The following is a 21,236-nucleotide window of genomic DNA, read 5'->3' on the forward strand; positions in this document are numbered from 1 at the left end:
TTAAAGTTTCGGGTCAAAGCTGACCCGACGATACCAGTTGAAGGTGAGATTTTGAGGATACCAGTTAATGGTTAATAAAAGACGTTTCAGACCACCCTGAGGTTCATCTTCAATCAGATTGATGTTGTTGATGTTTTTAACTTGTTGCACTAATTGCATATACGTAGATCTACTACTTTTTGTTCCTAACATTTTTCCAAGATAGCTGAATTTAGGGTATTTTTGGGAGAGGGTTTTAAATTGTCGTTATTTATGCTGTTCTGCCTTGCAACTTATTTAATATAATTAAAAAATCAAATTTGTGACTTTACTAAATATATTTTCCAGTATTTTGAAAATTTCTTAAAAATGGCTCTTACGATCATGCGATTTTACAATCAGAAATCTAATATTTTTATCTCCTTACCAAAAACTATTAAAATGATAATTATAAGGGTTGATTAAACGCCAAAAGGTACACAAATCAGCAAGTACCCAACATTTCATTAATACTTCCTTGATATTATCTAAGTAATTTTACTGCATTAATTTTCATTAATATTTTTTAGAATTCATTAGATGTCACAGACCCTTATGCTGGCCAGTTCATTCATATTTTTTTTGTTTTAATTGTGGTAAAATGTATATTATATCTTCGTTATTAGATAGGTACTTTATTTTAACTCTATTCCAAAATATTCTTCGGATTTATCTTTAATATGCCCTTTATTCTGACACATATTCATGTTTGTTAAAGTAGAAAAAGACAAATTTAGAGTCGGCTACTGTTTAAATTTGAATCACGGAGGATCTAAAACAATATTTCAGTCTTGAATTCGTCTTACCAAAATATTCGTGAGCACAAATAACACACAGTTAATAACAAGTAGATTATTCAACAATATTTATTCATTTCACATTGTAATTTAATTTAGTCCCCCTAATTTTATTTATAGTAAAATACTGGAATATTTGAATTGGGTACAAATTTTTTAAGCTTCCTTAAGACTGGCTTCTTTAAATTCCTCATTTATTTGCCCAAACAATTTAAAGAATCTTTTTTTGTGGTACCAAAATTATTCAATATTGGTTACTATTCTAAATTTGTCATAAAAGAGAAGATCAAATATTGTAGCAATAAATGTTTTTTATTTTGATTTCAACGGCGAGAAAATTAGCCACCTTTGGTCCAGTAAAGATCAGGATGCTGTTAATAGACAACAAAAACAACTTCATCGTAAACAATAACATAGGCTCAGCTCCGGTTTCTTAAATTAATGGAACAAGATAGAAACAGCTTCTTGTATGTTGTAATTACTTGCGACTGTACATTGTCTTTCTTACTTCTATTTTTATTTTTATGTACTTGACTCCTTAAGAAAAACTTACAGTTTAAAAAGTTAAGTATAAGAGTTGATTAAACGCCAAAAGGTACACAAATCAGCGAGTACCCAACATTTCATTCATACTTCTAGAATCATAATTTTTAGAATGTATTAGATGTCACAGACCCTTATGCTGGGCCTTTTATCACCCTTAAATATTTTTCTGTTAGAATAATAAAAGATGTATCTCATCACCATAGTTAGCATTAAAAAGGCACTTCATTTTAACTCTATTCCAAATTATTCTTGCGATTTATCTTCATACTGAATAATCATCACATTCACTCGCACATTAAACAGAAAAAGGGAAAGTTGGAGTTGGGTCTTTTACTGTTGTAATATGAATTACGGAGTTAAAAAGAAATTTCAGTTTTGAATTCGTCTTACGTGAGCCGAAATTACAAAGTTAGTATCAAATAAATAATACTTGTAACTGTAATTTATTCATTTTCAAACTTTAATTTAAAGTAGCCCTTTAATTGAGTAATTGTTTCGAAGAAATTTTATAACCAACTAAATATATGCATATCTATTTTATATTACATATACTCGTACGTTATGTATAACATTGTGTGGAGAACACCTATATTAACAATATAATTCAAGAAAACTACATTAACATTAAACATTAGCAAACTAGATTAATTACATATTATTATTCATGCTTAACTCAGCATAAAGTAAAGTACCAATCAGTTTAATTCAAAAATGAACTTAAACCGACGATTTTTACTTTCTTCTGCTGCGCTTAACTTCCACTTAAATCAGATGTTAAAAACAATAACAAAATAAAATTGGTACGTACTTTGGTATATGCATTTTTAATTTAAACGTTAAACCATTGTGAAAACAACTAGCTAGGAATTTTTGTGCGTGTTTAAAGAACAATTTTAATCGTCTATTGAGACTTTTAATGACCAACTTTGTCATTAAATAATAATTTGTAAGTGATTTTTTTAATTGTTAAATAAAATCACCCTTTCCCTTCCTGGTACAAAGAAAGAAGTTACCAATGAAATTCCAACTGTAAGAGAAGTAACCTAATTATTTATTTATTCTACCAAAAACAAACAGAAAAGGAAAACTACAAATATTAACCTCCTCGGCGGCTTAGACATGGATCTAAGCAAGACCGACATCGGAGGATCTATCTCTGGTAGCGAATCTACAACTTCTTCATTAAACCGATCTAAACGAACTTCAAACACTCTTAACCTTTCTCCAGATAAAAAGAAAATAAGAAATAAAATCTTTCAGTTCACTTCACCTCCTTCAACACGTCAAGCAAATTCTGTACTTTCTCAGACTCCGCAGCAAAACCAAACAGCTTCAATGCATAACTTACCGGCAACAACTTCATCAGCACCTCCACAACAAGTACAGTTTGTGTCAGATTTTGCTACACCTAATAAACTAAATATACTGCCAGAAGTGATTGACCAACCCGAGGACAAACCGCCTCCTATCTATTTATACAAAGTCTCCAACTACGTAACGCTCAATAACGAACTCAGACAACTCCCTGGGAGCAGAGAATTACACATGTAAAGCAGGCACTGACAATATTCTGGTGTCAACCAACACTATTGCAACATATAGGGCCACAATTCGGTACCTGCACGAAAAAAATATTGAATACCATACATACCAACTAAAGAAAGACAAAGCCTTCATAGTCGTTCTCCGCCATTTACACCATTCCACACCGCCTGAAGAGATCAAAGCGGAAATAGAATCGAAAGGGTTCAGAGTAAGAAATGTTAGCAACGTCAGGCGCCTGATCGAGAAGAGTCCACTTCCTCCATCCTTTGAAGATCTAGAACCAGACAACAACATCATCAAAAACATCCTTAACCTCACAAAGATACTCAACACAGTTATCCGGATGGAGGAGCCCTATACGTAAAACAAAGGAAATTGCCCAGTGCAAGAGGTGCCAACAATAAGGGCACACCCGCACTTACTGTCATATCATTCCGAGATGCGTCAAATGCGCAGGGTCCCACTTCGGGGAAAACAAAAACCAAGAAACTCCACCTACCTGTGCACTCTGCCATAAACAGCACATTGCCAGTTACAGTGGATGCCAAGTTTACAAGGAACTATACTATACAAGCTTAAAAGTCCGTTATTTGTGTAAATATAAGGAAATGAACCAACATAGTTACTCAAAATAGCCTGTTCGTTGTTGATACGTCATTAGCACTAACTTATTCTAACTGTATTAACTTATTACAAAATTAAAATTTAATAAATACATGAATTAAACATAAGTATAGTGTCTAAACTGTATTTTAAACAATAAAGTTGTACAATAAAAGCTTAAAAAACTGTTTATTTGTGTAAATATAAGGAAATGAACCAACATAGTTACTCAAAATAGCCTATACGTTGTTGATACGTCATTAGCAAATAAAAAATAATAAATACATGAATTAAACATAAGTATAGTGTCTAAACTGTATTTTAAACAATAAAGTTGTACAATAGAAGCTTAATAGACCGTTTATTTTGTATACCTTTCCATTTTAAGCATTTTTATTTAATTTACAAACTATATACTTTTTATAATTAAGTATTTTGTGGTGATATATGGTTAATTGAGCTTCTATTAACCTGAAAATAAAAGAAATAAAGGAAAAAAACTCGAAATTCGGCGTTTAAAAGTGCACGAAAAGTGGGTAAAATTGACTATTTCTATCCGGGTAACATAATACGGTAGGAGCTTCGCTTACAATCCTGGTCAGCTGGCCGGCACCGAATTGGAGAATATGACAGCCAATCAAATAGCAGTATTTTAGAAAAGGGGAGTTGCATTACAGTTGGCTTAAAAACTTCTCTACCAGACAGCGACCAATAACGATGAATAGGTGTCAGCCAGAATGAGTTTTGATGTAGAAGGAGTAAACTGCTGTTTATTTGTTATATTATTGCACTAAAACAAAAGTTTTAGGCAATATCCTTCATCTCAATGGTTATTAAATGTTACAAATAAGCTAGTTCATCAATTTAAGAATTGTATAAATGTTTTCATATTGCCAGCCATGTCCATTTGGTTATCTACGTACAATATTACTATTTATTGTTACTTTATAATGAAATTCTATACTATAAGTCGAATTAAGGATGTTAATTTACTATTCTTGCTTTATATGTAAAGAAATAGACCAACGTAGTTACTCAAAATAGCCTGTACGTTGTTGATACGTCATTACAATACAATATATTTATTGCTTATAAAGGTTACAAGACCCTTTAGCAAGGAGTTTGCGTTCGACATTTTTTTTTTTTTTTTTTTTTAACAGAAAAATTTGTAAATTAAATAACACTTTACTATACAAGAAGAAAAAAACAGAAATAAGTACCTGTAACATTTAAAATTATAAAAAACAAAAATAAAAAGCCAAGCTACTGAGATACAAAATCTAAAATAAAACAAAGTAAACATGAATATAACTACAATATAACTATAAATATAACTGAAATGAAGACTTTAACAGATATTAAACAACCAAATAAATATTACTGGCCAAGGAAACCATGAGATACATATTATTATTCCAATTGAAATTCAACAAATTTATTCATTCTGTTCATTAACTAATAATATTAGCTATTCATTAATAATAAAAGAGCGCAACTTAAAAGCTCCGATAGTGTAGTAATATAAATCATTAATTTTCATCAAATTATCTATGGTAAGAAGTTCGGACAGTCCACAATTGGTACCCTCTATGTATTTATCTATGTAATGTTTTCTGAGCGAGCTGTAAATAGGACAATGCAAGTAGAAGTGATTCAAATCCTCTTCTTTCTTCATATTGCAGATTGTACATAAATTTAGATAATCCAGGTGGTATTTATTTCCTTTATGTAGAATATATAAATTACTATTGCCGGCTAATCTGATCTGTGCTATTATTCTAGTTTTATGGATTGAGTTTCTACAAGTTATGTAATTTTCACCTAAACCTAAAGTGCTAATTTTTCTGAAAACGGAACTAAAAGAAGAATTAATACACCTATCGATACTCAAACTGAGACAATGATTTTTTAGTGTTTCTAAAATAATATGCTTATTCTTAATCAGATCTGAATCACGTTCAATCTGAGTACTAACATCGATGCCAATAAGAGAAAACTGATTTGAGATTTGAGAGTACCAATTGTATTCCTCCGAACCACTTTCATGCATCTGTTTCAGTCGCATAAGACAAATTTTTGGGTATCTAGAATCAGGCATTTTAAGGATAGTAGACAAATAGTTAATAATTCTTGAAACTATGTTAACAATTAATGGTACACTTCCAGTTTCTATCATTACGAGGTAATTAGGGGTATTGTACGGTAGTAGGAGGAGTCGTTTTAAGTACATGGTCAATACTTTCTCAACTTGTGGAAGGTACCTAAGTGACCAGATTTCTGAACCATACAATGCAGTTGCACCTACTATAGAATTAAATAATTTTAATTTTGAATCCCAGCTATTTGATTTACCTGATATTAGTATTTTATTGATAACAGAAGTTGCACTGAGACCTCTGTTTGTTAACTGCTTAGCAGCTATTGCGAATTTTCCGGTCGAACTGAATGGAATACCCAGGTATGTGAACTGGTTTACATACTCAATTACGCTTCCTTCATAATAGACGGGCAAGATTCTTTTCATTTTAGGAGAGCGTCGAAATACTATTATTTTTGTTTTATCAGCGTTCAACTCTAACGAATTGATTCTGCAATATTCTGAAACACAGTTCAATTTCTGATTTGCGTCACTTCGCGAATCTGCAAATAAAACTATATCGTCCGCGAAAGAGAGGCTGAGAATATCGATATTTTCTTCTATTTTTATTCCTATTAGATTACGTGACCTTATAAAATTTTCAAAATCCGATATGAAAAGACAAAATAATAGTGGCGACAAAGATTCGCCCTGAAGCACGCCTTGGGTGACCTGTACTTTCCAGTCAGATATTTGGTTGTTTAATATTAGTTTTAAGTTTGCATGTTCGTAGAGATTACTCAACAGTCTAATTATTTTGGCGCTAATACCTAGTGAATATAATTTCTGCCATAGATAGCCATGTTTAATTGAGTCAAATGCTTTACGGAAGTCTATGAATATGGCATATAAGTAATTATGTTTTAGATGTGAATGAATGCTTACAGTAGTGTTTAACACAAATAAGTTATCAATACAAGAGCGTCCCCGCCTGAAACCCGATTGCCCTTCTGGAAGTAGATTATTAGATTCCACCCAGTTCATTAGTCTTGTAGCAATTAAAGAAGTGAATAACTTAGTCACCGTATTTATTAAGGAAATTCCCCTGTAATTTTCTGGGACATTTTTACAACCTTTTTTAAATAACAACAACATCAACGTGTCTGACCATTCCTTCGGAACAATTTCAGTGCTGTATATTACATATACGTCATTAGTACTTACTTATTCTAGCTGCATTAACTTATAAAAATAAAATGTAATGAATGTATGAATTAAACATAAGTATAGTACAACATTATTGTATAAAATACAGTTTAGACACTATACTTATGTTTAATTCATGTATTTATTATTTTTTATTTGCTAATGACGTATCAACAACGAACAGGCTATTTTGAGTAACTATGTTGGTTCATTTCCTTATATTTACACAAATAAACAGTTTTTTAAGCTTCTATTGTACAACATTATTGTATAAAATACAGTTTAGACACTATACTTATGTTTAATTCATGTATTTATTATTTTTTATTTGCTAATGACGTATCAACAACGTATAGGCTATTTTGAGTAACTATGTTGGTTCATTTCCTTATATTTACACAAATAAACAGTTTTTTAAGCTTGTATAGTACAACATTATTGTATAAAATACAGTTTAGACACTATACTTATGTTTAATTCATGTATTTACATGTAAATAAATAAATTGAAAGAAAAATAGTTATGATTTGGGAATTTCATTAAAACTATTGTATAGGTGTCAATCATCAAAAACTGCAGGAAAAAGCGTAACGTTGAAAAACACCCAACTTTGACAATTTTTTTTTCTTTTTCTAAAAAAGAGAAAATTCCCAAATTTTCTCTAAAATTTAGGGCAAACCCTCCTTCATAACTGTAATTTTTTTATGTATGTATAATAATAAAACTGATTTAATAGTTGAGATTAAATCACTATTTAAAAAAAAAGGAAAAAAACTTGTATAGAAACAATTGTATATCTAAATACAAAGTTGTGAAACAGACGTTTTGCATATAATGTTTTTAAAGCAGATTACCACATTAACTTTAATATAACATTGAATAGAGGGAGGAACAAGTGACCAAAGCTGAACTGTGTTCATTGCATACACAAAGGGATTTGCAATTAAGTTAAACACTGCACTAGATGACTGTGGCCTGGCCGACAGGGTGTGGAGAGAGTTAACATATTCCAGTATGGCTGATTGCCCGCAGTATTAATTACAAAATAAGTGAAGTTGGCGTGCGCAGATCAAAGCCAGATGGCGCCATTCAAAGACTTGACGAGCCCAGAGAACGGTGCCAGTTTATATTGTTGCGCGCTATGCAACTGGTCACTTGCAACGTTCGTCAACAACTTACGTATTCCCTCTTCGCATTTAATAACCTCTCTCCTGTAGCAAATTATTTAAAAAGTGGCTCACCCAATTCTAATTGAATTTGAAGTAATCTCAACTCAATCTATGGTTACAATGTTACTACAACAATCTAAGTAGGACAACTTACATTTTCGTCCCTTCTTCAAATTAAAACAATTTTAAATAAAAGTAAATTCGAAGCATTGTTAACTTCCTGAAATAGTTAAGAGGACGTCCAACAATTAGTTCAAATTTTTTATTTAAAATTTTCATCGGGAATATCCGGAAATACGAGGATCGTTTGAAAAGTCCGTGCAAAAATAAAAACTACTTAATTTTTTGGGGAAAACCTTTTTTTATTTTTCAACATAGTCTCCTTTTAGGCTTATACACTTCGTCCAACGCTGCTCTAGTTTGTTGATCCCTTCCGAATAATAGGATTTGTCCAAGTCTGAAAAATAGCCATTCGTTTCTGCAATCACCTCCTCGTTTGAATAAAATCTTTTTCCCGCCAGCCATTTCTTCATATTGGGGAACAAATAGTAGTCCGAGGGAGCCAAGTCTGGAGAATAGGGGGGATGTGAAACGAGTTGGAACCCTATTTCAATTAATTTTGCGACCACAACTGCTTAGGTGTGAGCTGGTGCGTTGTCGTGATGGAAAAGGACTTTTTTGTGGGCCAATCGTGGGCGTTTTTCTTGCAGCTCGGTTTTCAAACGGTCCAATAATGATGAATAATACGCACCTGTAATAGTTTTACCCTTTTCCAGATAGTCGATGAGGATTATTCCTTGCGAATCCCAAAAGACAGTCGCCATAATCTTTCCGGCCGAAGGAACGGTCTTCGCCTTTTTTGACGCAGATTCCCCCTTGGTAACCCATTGTTTAGATTGTTCTTGGTCTCAGGAGTGTAGTGATGTATCCATGTTTCACCCACAGTGACGAAACGACGATTAAAGTCCTGCGGATTCTTCTGGAACAGCTGCAAACCGTCCTTGCAACACTTCACACGATTTTGTTTTTGGTCAAGCGTGAGCAATCGCGGCACCCATCTTGCGGATAGCTTTGTCATGCCCAAATGTTGATGCAAAATATTATGTACCCGTTCATTCGAGATGCCCACAGCACTAGCAATCTCACGCACCTTCACTCTTCTGTCATCCATCACCATATCATGGATTTTATCAATGATTTCTGGAGTAGTAACCTCAACAGGGCGTCCAGAACGTTCAGCGTCACTTGTGCCCATATGGCCACTCCGAAAATTTTGAAACCACTTATAAACTGTTCTAATCGAAGCTGCAGAGTCACCATAATGTTTATCAAGCTTCTCTTTAGTCTCCTGAGGCGTTTTGCCATTCATAAAGTAGTGTTTAATCAACACACAAAATTCTCTTTCGTCCATTTTTTGAAAATCACTCGACTTCCTCGATTCAAACGAATGCCAAACACAAAGAAATAGACCGATCTGGCTGAAACTTGGTGTGTGTTCTTCCAAGACATGCTACTAACTAAACATAACCTCGATACGCGCCAGTGGTGCTATCTCTCTGACTTTGCACGGACTTTACAAACGACCCTCGTATTTTCAACGAGATCCAAAAATTTAAGTAGTTCTTACAAATTCGACAAAATCAAAATTCGTATGTCAAAACCAATACGTGGTGCATATGTCTTAATTCAACTGAGACTTACTTTGTCCGTCTGTTTTCTTAATACATTTTATTTGTTTGTTTAAATAGTGTTAGAAAATTTATTTTGCATTTAATGTTAAATGATATTTTAGGGCTATCTAATTGTTGAATTTTAAAACCTTTTTGACTGTAGTGAGGTTGTAGGGGACCTGTGAATCACCTTTCCTTCAACATTGTTTATATACAGTGAACTCGAAATACAGTGAACATGGAATAACAGTAACAAGTAAAATATTCGCCTATTTTATTTTAGGCGGAGCTTAACGTCCAACTACCAATTAGGTGTCGTGTAAGGGGGCGAAACTTAACTATAAACATTTTTTACTATTAAATAAAAAGTAGCCATATGCGGGATTCGAACCGGCGATCTCCTACACACAAAGCCACGTTCTTGACCACTAGACCAACACCCGTCCTACATGTAGTATCTTTTCGAATAAATTCTTTATACATATTTTTTGTTGTTGTTGTCTTTTTAGAACAAAATTCTAAATTTAAATAGAATCTATTTGCTGTAATTGTGGTCAGATAAAGACCTTATAAATGGTTAGGCCACTTTTACTTTGGTCGTGCATTTTTCTTAGGGCATCCATGTCCAAGCAAAGAAGTTTTCATTCGTTTAATAACCATCAGAAGCTGTGATACGATAAGGTGGTTGAGTGTTCGGCATGTGGTAGAGTAAATTGGGTTGCCGCAACTTAATTAGAGGGTGGTTGATTGAATATGCCAGTTCCTGTAGCAAATTGGTTAGAATTGACTACTTGTAAACGCTCAAACCTTGTAATCTAACAACGCTGTTCATGTATTTTTACTTTTATATAGATAAAAGGATAGTAAATGCCCTTAAGGAGCACTTTTCTTGGAATCCTTAATGAGAACTATAGAAGAAAAATATTTTTACTTTTTTCTTTTAGTAGAAGAACATTTCAGATGGTTTACCCAACTTTAGTATCAATTTTTTTCTGAATAAACTACCCTTTATGCTGAAAACCAGCGTAAAAATAGATGGTATCGTAATGAAAGTGCTCACTAGACGCGGACAATGTCGTTCTCTTGGTAAATAATGCTCCTACGGTGTATCGCCTAATTTCTTCACATACTAAGAGAAGTAAAAAAAGAAAAATCGGTAGACCTACCGGCCACTGAAATTTTTCAAGCCCGTTCTGCCGGGAAATTCCTGTCCAGTCTACTTTATAATGTAAATTTATTTTCTTACTAATGGTACATACTTAAAAGAAATAATTTCCTTAATATTTTTTTAAAAAAACCCTGATGATGGCGCCAAATTTTTGGTTTTACCCTGGGCGCCAAATTTTACTTCGCATGGTCCTTAGTTAGTTTAGTTTTTATTTTTTAATGATTTATGGCGCGTCAACATCTTAGGTTATTGGCGCCCGGAGCTTTTTTCAGTGCACTGCCGGCCCACGAACAGTGTTCTCTCGTTACAAACAACACTGTCAATCACCGGAAAGTGAGCTGTAAGAAGCTACTAGGAGGAGAAAATCTAAGGGTCAGCAGCTGGATTCGAACCCGGGACCTCAGCGTGGGAATCCAATACGCTAACCGCATAGCTAATCCCTTCCTTATCGAGTTAGTTTATTGAAAATAATTTTATTATGTCAACTTTTATAATTTAAGACAACAGATATTTGCCACTTATCCCTAACTAATAATTTATGATGTGTATAATAATGTAATATCACGCAACAGCAATTGTAATCTGGAAGAACTGTACTTCTGCGGCCAGCGTGAAAGATGGTGCGAAGTAGGACGAACGGCTTAGCTCGTACCCTTAACAAGGGCCTCCGTGTCGCCCTCAGTCAGTCTGTTAACAGTTAGCCAGTCAGCTAAGTATACGTTAGATGTAGGTCATAATAGTAAGTGCGTAGACACATCTCTCTGGCCAGAGTTACAAGAGCCAAAAAGAATATTGGTACATTGTCTTTCACCGTCTCAGGGTGAGTGAATAGTCCGTTGTTGGACAGTCATCAGCTACAAGGTATGGGTGCATACCCTACTTCAAAATAACCAAATTCAGGAAACTATACAAAGGCTGATTAGCTCGTAAGAGAAACGGAAGTAAGGTTGGCGTCACTCCAAGCGGAATATGCACCCTTATACTTAAAATTCATGCGAATATAAATATTGTATTGATATAACTGACATTGTGCTAAATTCTTTCTCATTGTTTGGCCTCAGATACCAATTAACTGCGGACGACAAATAAAAGAACCGATTTATATCGATACGTTCGGCATAAATATGCCCTAAATTGAAGAAATCTGTTTTAAGTTCTATTTATAATGTATTTAAAGTGCAATATAATTTCATCACAAGTAAATAAATGGCTACTTACGTTGTGGAACCATGCAAGGCGATAGGCTTTCGGGTTGGCTCGGATATTACATTCAAAGTAGACATCGTCTCCTTCCTTGATATCATCTGGGTTGAGTGTTGAGCCCATTTTTAATGTAACTACTGGCATGTCTAGGCAGAAAATGAAACCATTTTTATTGGTCAAAGCCGTTAAATAAGAATTTTATGATATCCCACTATTCTAATTATTGTATTAAACAGATAAATGAAAATAAGGGGAGATTCTGTACAAGACACTTCTTAGACCACCATCCAGCCTGCCCAGTCTGGAGATTACAGCTAGCAACACATTGTAGCCTGCAGACTGCACATAAACAACAAAACTGCAACAAGCATACACTCGAATGAAACAGTTATACCCACTAATTAACAGAAACACACCGCTCTAAACACTGCTGGCACAGTTCTGCTCTATAAGACGCTCCTTAGACCTCTTTTAACATCCAGCCTGCCCAGTCTGGAGATTACAGCTAGCAACACACTGTAGCCTGCAGACTGCACATCAACAACAAAACTGCAACAAGCAAACACTCGACTGAAACAGTTATTCCCACTAATTAACAGACACACACCGCTCTAAACACTGCTGGCACTGTACTGCTCTACAAGACGCTCCTTAGACCTCTTTTAACATCCAGCCTGCCCAGTCTGGAGATTACAGCTAGCAACACACTGTAGCCTGCAGACTGCACATAAACAACAAAACTGCAACAAGCATTACACTCGACTGAAACAGTTATACCCACTAATTAACAGAAACACACCGCTCTAAACACTGCTGGCACTGTACTGCTCTACAAGACGCTCCTTAGACCTCTTCTAACATCCAGCCTGCCCAGTCTGGAGATTACAGCTAGCAACACACTGTAGCCTGCAGACTGCACATCAACAACAAAACTGCAACAAGCAAACACTCGACTGAAACAGTTATTCCCACTAATTAACAGACACACACCGCTCTAAACACTGCTGGCACTGTACTGCTCTACAAGACGCTCCTTAGACCTCTTTTAACATCCAGCCTGCCCAGTCTGGAGATTACAGCTAGCAACACACTGTAGCCTGCAGACTGCACATAAACAACAAAACTGCAACAAGCATTAAACTCGACTGAAACAGTTATACCCACTAATTAACAGAAACACACCGCTCTAAACACTGCTGGCACTGTACTGCTCTACAAGACGCTCCTTAGACCTCTTCTAACATCCAGCCTGCCCAGTCTGGAGATTACAGCTAGCAACACACTGTACCCTGCAGACTGCACATCAACAACAAAACTGCAACAAGCATACACTCGACTGAAACTGTTATACTCACTAATTAACAGAAACACACCGCTCTAAACACAGCTGCACTGTACTGCTCTACCAAGACACTCCTTAGTCCTCTTTTAACATCCAGCCTGCCCAGTCTGGATTACAGCTAGCAACACACTGACTGAAAAGACCTGCAGACTGCACATCAACACAAAACTGCAACAAGCATAGACTCGACTGAAACAGTTGTACCCACTAATTAACAGAAACACACCGCTCTAAACATTGCTGCACTCTACAAGACGCTCCTTAGACCTCTTTTAACATCCAGCCTGCCCAGTCTGGATTACAGCTAGCAACACACTGACCGAAAAGACCTGCAGACAAGCATACACTCGACTGAAACAGTTATACCCACTAATTAACAGAAGCACACCGCTCTAAACACTGCTGGCACTGTGCTGGTCTACAAGACGCTCCTTAGTCCTCTTTTAACATCCAGCCTGCCCAGTCTAGATTACAGCTAGCAACACACTGACCGAAAAGACCTGCAGACAAGCATACACTCGACTGAAACAGTTATACCCACTAATTAACAGAAGCACACCGCTCTAAACACTGCTGGCACTGTGCTGGTCTACAAGACGCTCCTTAGTCCTCTTTTAACATCCAGCCTGCCCAGTCTGGATTACAGCTAGCAACACACTGACTGAATTGACCTGCAGACTGCACATCAACACAAAACTGCAACAAGCATAGACTCGACTGAAACAGTTGTACCCACTAATTAACAGAAACACACCGCTCTAAACATTGCTGGCACTGTAGTGCTCTACAAGACGCTCTCCTTAGACCTCTTTTAACATCCAGCCTGCCCAGTCTGGAGATTACAGCTAGCAACACACACTGGCGAAAAGACCTGCAGAGTATAATAATGTAATATAATTACAGTCACGATTATCTGTCATAACGCGAATAATAGCTAACACATCAAATAAAATACACACAAATAATGCGAGAAATCAGTATAGCATTTTTCCTGATTTCAGAACGAATTTTCCTTTTTGATACCACTTTAGTTAAGTGTTTTCCCTTTGGACAAATTAAGTGAATAATTAAGTTTTTCAGCTCAAAATCTCATGTGTGGTTAAATCAAGAGCCTCATTTCTCCGACAACTTCCGAAGATAGCCGAAAGCCATCCCTCAGGATCATTATACTATAAAGCAGCAATCCACAATAGTCTGGACAAGTGCAGGAGGCATTTCGTAAAATCCTAGCCTCCGTTCTCTTCGTAGAGAACTTAATACAAAAATTATTTATTTACTTTTTTTCAATTAGAGCATGATTTGTATGCTTAAGTGTATGTAGTTATAAGAGTTTTCTCTGATGGTTTTTAACCAAGAGTATTATCTTTGAGGTGTTATTAATGTTCATGTTTTGTTTATTTTCCCAAATTGGCCTAATAAAGATATTATTATTACGAGGGTCGTTTGAAAAGTCCGTGCAAAAATAAAAACTACTTAATTTTTTGGGGTAAACCTTTTTTATTTTCAACATAGTCTCCTTTTAGGCTTATACACTTCGTCCAACGCTGCTCTAGTTTGTTGATCCCTTCCGAATAATAGGATTTGTCCAAGTCTGAAAAATAGCCATTCGTTTCTGCAATCACCTCCTCGTTTGAATAAAATCTTTTTCCCGTCAGCCATTTCTTCATATTGGGGAACAAATAGTAGTCCGAGGGAGCCAAGTCTGGAGAATAGGGGGGATGTGAAACGAGTTGGAACCCTATTTCCATTAATTTTGCGACCACAACTGCTGAGGTGTGAGCTGGTGCGTTGTCGTGATGGAAAAGGACTTTTTTGTGGGCCAATCGTGGGCGTCTTTCTTGCAGCTCGGTTTTCAAACGGTCCAATAACGATGAATAATATGCACCTGTAATAGTTTTACCATTTTCCAGATAGTCGATGAGGATTATTCCTTGCGAATCTCAAAAGACAGTCGCCATAATCTTTCCGGCCGAAGGAACGGTCTTCGCCTTTTTTGGCTCAGATTCCCCCTTGGTAACCCATTGTTTAGATTGTTCTTTGGTCTCAGGAGTGTAGTGATGTATCCATGTTTCATCCATAGTGACGAAACGACGCTTAAAGTCCTGCGGATTCTTCTGGAACAGCTGCAAACCGTCCTTGCAACACTTCACACGATTTCGTTTTTGGTCAAGCGTGAGCAATCGCGGCACCCATCTTGCGGATAGCTTTGTCATGTCCAAATGTTGATGCAAAATATTATGTACCCGTTCATTCGAGATGCCCACAGCACTAGCAATCTCACGCACCTTCACTCTTCTGTCATCCATCACCATATCATGGATTTTATCAATGATTTCTGGAGTAGTAACCTCAACAGGGCGTCCAGAACGTTCAGCGTCACTTGTGCCCATATGGTCACTCCGAAAATTTTGAAACCACTTATAAACTGTTCTAATCGAAGGTGCAGAGTCACCATAATGTTTATCAAACTTCTCTTTAGTCTCCTCAGGCGTTTTGCCTTTCATAAAGTAGTGTTTAATCAACACATGAAATTCTTTTTCGTCCATTTTTTGAAAATCACTCGACTTCCTCGATTCAAACGAATGCCAAACACAAAGAAATAGACCGATCTGGCTGAAACTTGGTGTGTGTTCTTCCAAGAGATGCTACTAACTAAACAACCTCGATACGCGCCAGTGGTGCTATCTCTCTGACTTTGCACGGACTTTTCAAACGACCCTCGTAGTTAGTTATTAGTAACTAAACAAAGCGATGCTTTGTACCTTTAAAGACTAAAGGGAACTGCACAGGTAAGAAATGTGAATTTGTTAAACTTCAAATATTTTGTAAAGTTGATTGGGAGATATTTAGAATTCAGCGTTCACTACACCAAAATGGATGACAACGTCTGTTGTTGAAAATTAAAAAAGAAGAAGAAAAATTCAGTCAAAAATGAATGAAAACAAGCGTGACTTGCTACTAACTACAATGCTGTTTCTAGGCATCATTAGATCCAACCATGAGTTTATTTATTTGTTTTAATTTTCGACAAAACATTGGGAAATATAATTTTCTGATAATACACACGATCGCTATACCTCCATGTACAAGGAGCGAGAGCAAGAATAAAAAATACACTATACGTTTAGTGCCAAAAAGCATCCTCCCTATGCCATATATAATTTCTTTTTATGTTAGCTTTTAATTTTAAATTAAAAATTCATTTTTGAAACTTCATCGTAAAGTCTACATCTTAAAATCAGTTAAAAATCCGTCTGGTACTGCATTAAATATGTAAGCACTTTTCAAAGGTCGGCGACTTAATTTTTGCTTTTGCTTACAGGAGAAATCGACGTAGTCTTTAGATGCTGATGAAAAATTGACAGGATAATTATAAACATCATTTGAAAATAAAACGAAATAATCTAAAGTTAGAAGCACCCAGTTACAATATTATTTATAAACATTACGTAGTTGATAAAATTTTCTTCAGACTAAGTGGAGAGATGGGTATAGCAGCTACTGCAGGTATAAGAGGATATGGACACGTTGTTTTCTAGCAATCACAACACGTCCTATGTTAGGAGACACATTGGTTGGAGGAATGATGAAGGAAAAACTATGAAAAAATAGAAAATAAGGCAATGTTAACGTAAAATTCAAGAAAACACGAATATATTAGATTAAACTTATATTTTTATAAAAAAAAAAATGAGCAAATACCAGAGGCTAATTGAACTACGATTTATGATTGGCTGAAATGAATGATGGTAATTTAGGAAGATGGTAGCGAATAGAACAAGGTGTTAGTTTGACTTCGGATGCCACAACTCTGCCGCAACAGACCCTTTAGGGTTGCGGTGGCCTAGGGCTTTTTGGCCAACCCTTGTACAATCTAATCTAATTTAGCTTCTAGCGGTAGATCCGCTGGAATGTCCTTTCATTCTACTAAATCCTTCCTCTTCAGCCTTTCTTGTTAACTAGCTATCCCCAACACAGCTCATGTGAGGTAGGGTTGAGTTATGCTCCTAAATCTTGGCTGGCTAGATTATGCTGGATTATTGTAAAAGCAGAACCTTTTCTTACTCTGGTAAGTTTTGTCGTTAAACATAGATCCAACTCACTCTATGTACTCACTTTTAAGATACTCATTTCCTAATCAATAATTGAGTATTTTCCTGCTCCAATCGCTTAATACTTTACTAAAATTTAAAATTTGGGTTGAAGGTTCTTTGATTGAGTTGTTCAGATCCGTCTGCAGAGGTAGATGGACTCGACATACTAAGTTCAGGAGCACAATTAGGGCAGAGATTAGGTTACGGACTTCAAAACGTTTGTGAATTGATCAGGGACGGTCTTCCATTCAATAAAGGAATTCAATGAATGATAAATGAGCTTTCCTCCTTTAATTCTACTAATTGTCTTGTTTCAGTATTAACTTCAATAACATGCTTCAGTATTAACTTCAGCAAGTTGCTTCAGTATTAACTTTAGTAACTTGCTTCAGAATTAACTTCAGCAAGTTGCTTCAGAATTAACTTCAGCAAGTTGCTTCAGTATTAACTTCAGTAACTTTCTTCAGTATTAACTTCAGTAAATTGTTGCAATATTAACTTCAACAGCTTGCTTCAGAATTAACTTCAACAACTTGCTTTAGTTTTAACTCGGTGCCTACAATACTTCATTTCCATCTAACTTACTGAACTTTTTCGACTGATTAACATCGCTAACTATTACAACATTTCAGCCAATTTCTGATAGAACAATTTGTCACATGCTACATCCAAGCATTTCTGATGGCTTATTCATTTTATTTTATTTTTTTTTAAGTGTACTACAATAAGAATAAAACTGCATAGGTGACCCGTAACGTAATGTCAAGACAAATCCAAAATAGCATTTACCTTCTGCGCCATAATTATTTAAATTTATTTCGTTAAGTAAATTAAGTATGATTAGTAATTAGTGTGTATATAAATTACTTTATTGCTAAGATAACTTTATGTTAGTTTTAATAAATCATATTAAGTTGTTTATTAGGTGCGTGTTATTCAGATAAGGTAGAACTAACTCTCTATAAATAGACGCCACGAAAGCCAAGCGGTTATAGTAGCGAGCCGCAAACCTAAAAGATGTAATATTTGGGTTCGATTCTGGTATTGTCTAGTGTGTTTAAATGAAAAAAATTAAGTAAAGTATGTTAGCTTTTCGTCTCCGTTCACGACATCTCTTAGGTAATTAAAAAATAACTACGTTCAACAATAAATGGAATATTCAGTGGCTAGTCCACTTCTAGCCTCTCACTAATCCAATAGTCTTCAAGTTATTATAATAAAGTAATTATATATACAGGATGTTCATTTTAAGACGGCTCAAATGCATTTCATGCTTAAACGGTTGATCTGAGCGAAAAATGGTAGAGGAAAAATTTGTTGCGGGCACCTCTAGTTTCAGAATATGTGACTTGACCCCCATTTTCATATACACAGTTTTAAAGAGTATAAAAAGTTATGAAAGAAACCGGAAACCGCAATTCGATATCTTCAAAATTAAAGGTGCTAGGCCATTTCAAAATCTGGATATTTATTAATCATATTTCAATTTTTTAACTTGTTATCAAAGAGAAAGAAGTGCTCGCGATAGGTCATTTTTATGTATTTTTTCATCTCCTTTCTACTAAAAATATTGCCAAGGCAGTAAAGCTAGCATTTTTCTTAATATCGGGAAATAAGTCGTTTTCCGAATGATTTTTCTAAGAAAAATCAAATGTTAAGAGCTTTAGATGTTCTCAAGCATACACAAAATGGCCAAAAATTAATTTTACATCTGTTACAAACAAGAAGGTTTAATAATTATTTGGTAATTTTGGGAGAGTTGCGTTTAATTACCAAAAAAATTGGAAACCTCCTGCCACATATTTAAGTGATCAATATTTTTCATGTAAAGGATCAAACTTATTCCTTAATTTATGAAATAATACACTTTACTCAACTTGTGCAGCATGTACTATGCCTTCAAAGGTGCCTCCTCAGATACAGAGAGCAGTTGATAACCTCCTGGCTAACCTCCTGGCAGAGGAGGCACCTTATTCTGAAACTAGCGGTGACGGGCAACAAATTGTTTCCTCTACCATTTTTTGCTCAGATTAACCGTTTTAGCTTGAAATGCATTTGAGCCGTCTTAAAATGAACACCCTTTATATTAGTAACTGACTCTGTGCTAGGGTAGAAAGCAGATTACTCTGATCACAGGCCTATTCACGGGGTTACGGTAGGTTCAGGAAGCATCTGCGCAAGGTGGGGCTTATTAGCTCGTTGCAGATTGTGGTTAGGAAGAGGAGGAAACGGCCTCTCACTTGTTGTTCGATTGCACAATGAAACCTTTAGATCGTTGAGACCAAAGGAGATAGTAGCGCAAAAAGAACTAGTAGGGAAAGTCCTCAACCTCTTTAGTAGGGGAGGTTTCGTCAACTAGATCCAAAAAGGGTATGGCACAATAAGCCATTTGTGGCTGCGGTGCCGTGGGGCATAGATCTCGCCCCGCTATTTTAATCTAATCTATATATTTACTGATTGAAACATGAATTATAAATTTAAAGAACAATATAATTTAATACTTACAATGGACATCCAATTTCCATCTAGCCTCCATTGCTGAATCAGGTATCCAGGGATTCTCAGCTCTACAGGTAAGATGTTTACCATCGTCATCGATGACCGGTGTGAAGGAGAGGATGCTAACACTTTGATTGCCTTTGTCGGTCACCTGCAACAGATTTTTAACAGCTTCGTGTTTAACCCGTTCTACCAAAAAAGATATTAGGTGTTAATTAATGAAGAAATTCCCCACTTGTTCGGCACATCCAGCAAAATCAAAGCTGTTACTCTACAAATTAAAAGAAACATCTGATGAGTTAACTCAGATCAATTTTTCTTACTGCTATGCTCAAGTTTCTAACTTACAAATATTCTTCAAATTCTAAAAACGTTTCAGTCAAGTTTTAATTCGAACATTATCATTTTGTAAATCCGTACCTTACACTAAAAATTTAACCTTACAAGAAAGCTTATCCCCAAACTCTTTCTGGAACTGCCCCCTAAACTGAATTTGTAATTCAATTTAAAAACTATAAATTTTAGTGAATTTAAAAAGTTTTATAAGTAAATTTAAAGACTCATTTCCGAGACGGAGAGACTCAAAAAAAGTTAACAATTCATTGAATAGAAAAATGAGGCACTTCAGTTTGATATATACAGTCGAGCACATACATAAAGATATATATGTCGAGATATAAAGGACACTCTCACTAGCGACCACCTCCATTTACGGACAGTTTTTGGATTTTCCCCGTTTTACTCCTATAAACTTTCTTGTATAAAAGAACCTCCGTCTAACTCTACATAACGACCGCGGGGCATTGATTTTGGGGAACGGATTATATGCTTCACCTCCCACCAACGACCACCTTATTCTTAAAAGTTCCTTTGACGCGGTGATCAAAATAATTATCCCCTCTCAAGTTTTTTTTTTTTTTCTGGTTTTTCCTAAAGTTTCCTGTATAAGCTCCATACATCTTGGACCATTTTAATCATTTTTCAATATTACTTTGGACGAACAATATCATTTTTCCCGATATGTCTCTCAAACGAAAGTGGTTAACTCTAGAAGAGAAAATAAATGTGTTAGAAGATTTTGCAAAAACCAAATCGAGCCATCGTCAACTCGCCGAAAGGTTTGTTCTATTTTTCTAATAAGAGATGATAGTATGAAGATAATTTTACCATAAATTATCTTCATTAATAATTATTATTGTTATGAATAAATGTGATGATTATTATAAACCTTATTAAAAAAATATACAGTGGAACCTCTCAATAACGGACAATAATATGGTAGTTTTTTCATAAATTTTT

General features: G+C 35.3%; 1 protein-coding gene across 2 annotated transcripts in view; it reads right to left on the reverse strand.

Annotated features, from left to right (window-relative positions):
• The window catches only part of side-IV (sidestep IV transmembrane protein), a 141,657-nt gene that overhangs the window by 47,196 nt on the left and 73,225 nt on the right, over nt 1-21,236 (reverse strand). For both annotated transcript variants that reach the window (XM_074138817.1, XM_074138818.1), the window contains exons 6-7: nt 19,944-20,088; nt 12,018-12,148 (exon numbers count right to left, since the gene is read on the reverse strand). In XM_074138817.1, the coding sequence (XP_073994918.1) occupies nt 12,018-12,148; nt 19,944-20,088 (276 nt within the window). The remainder of the gene's footprint in view (nt 1-12,017; nt 12,149-19,943; nt 20,089-21,236) is intronic.

Source organism: Rhodnius prolixus, unplaced genomic scaffold, assembly GCF_049639745.1.
Source record: "Rhodnius prolixus isolate KJV_2025 unplaced genomic scaffold, Rpr scaffold_11, whole genome shotgun sequence".
NCBI classification, from domain to species: domain Eukaryota; kingdom Metazoa; phylum Arthropoda; class Insecta; order Hemiptera; family Reduviidae; genus Rhodnius; species Rhodnius prolixus.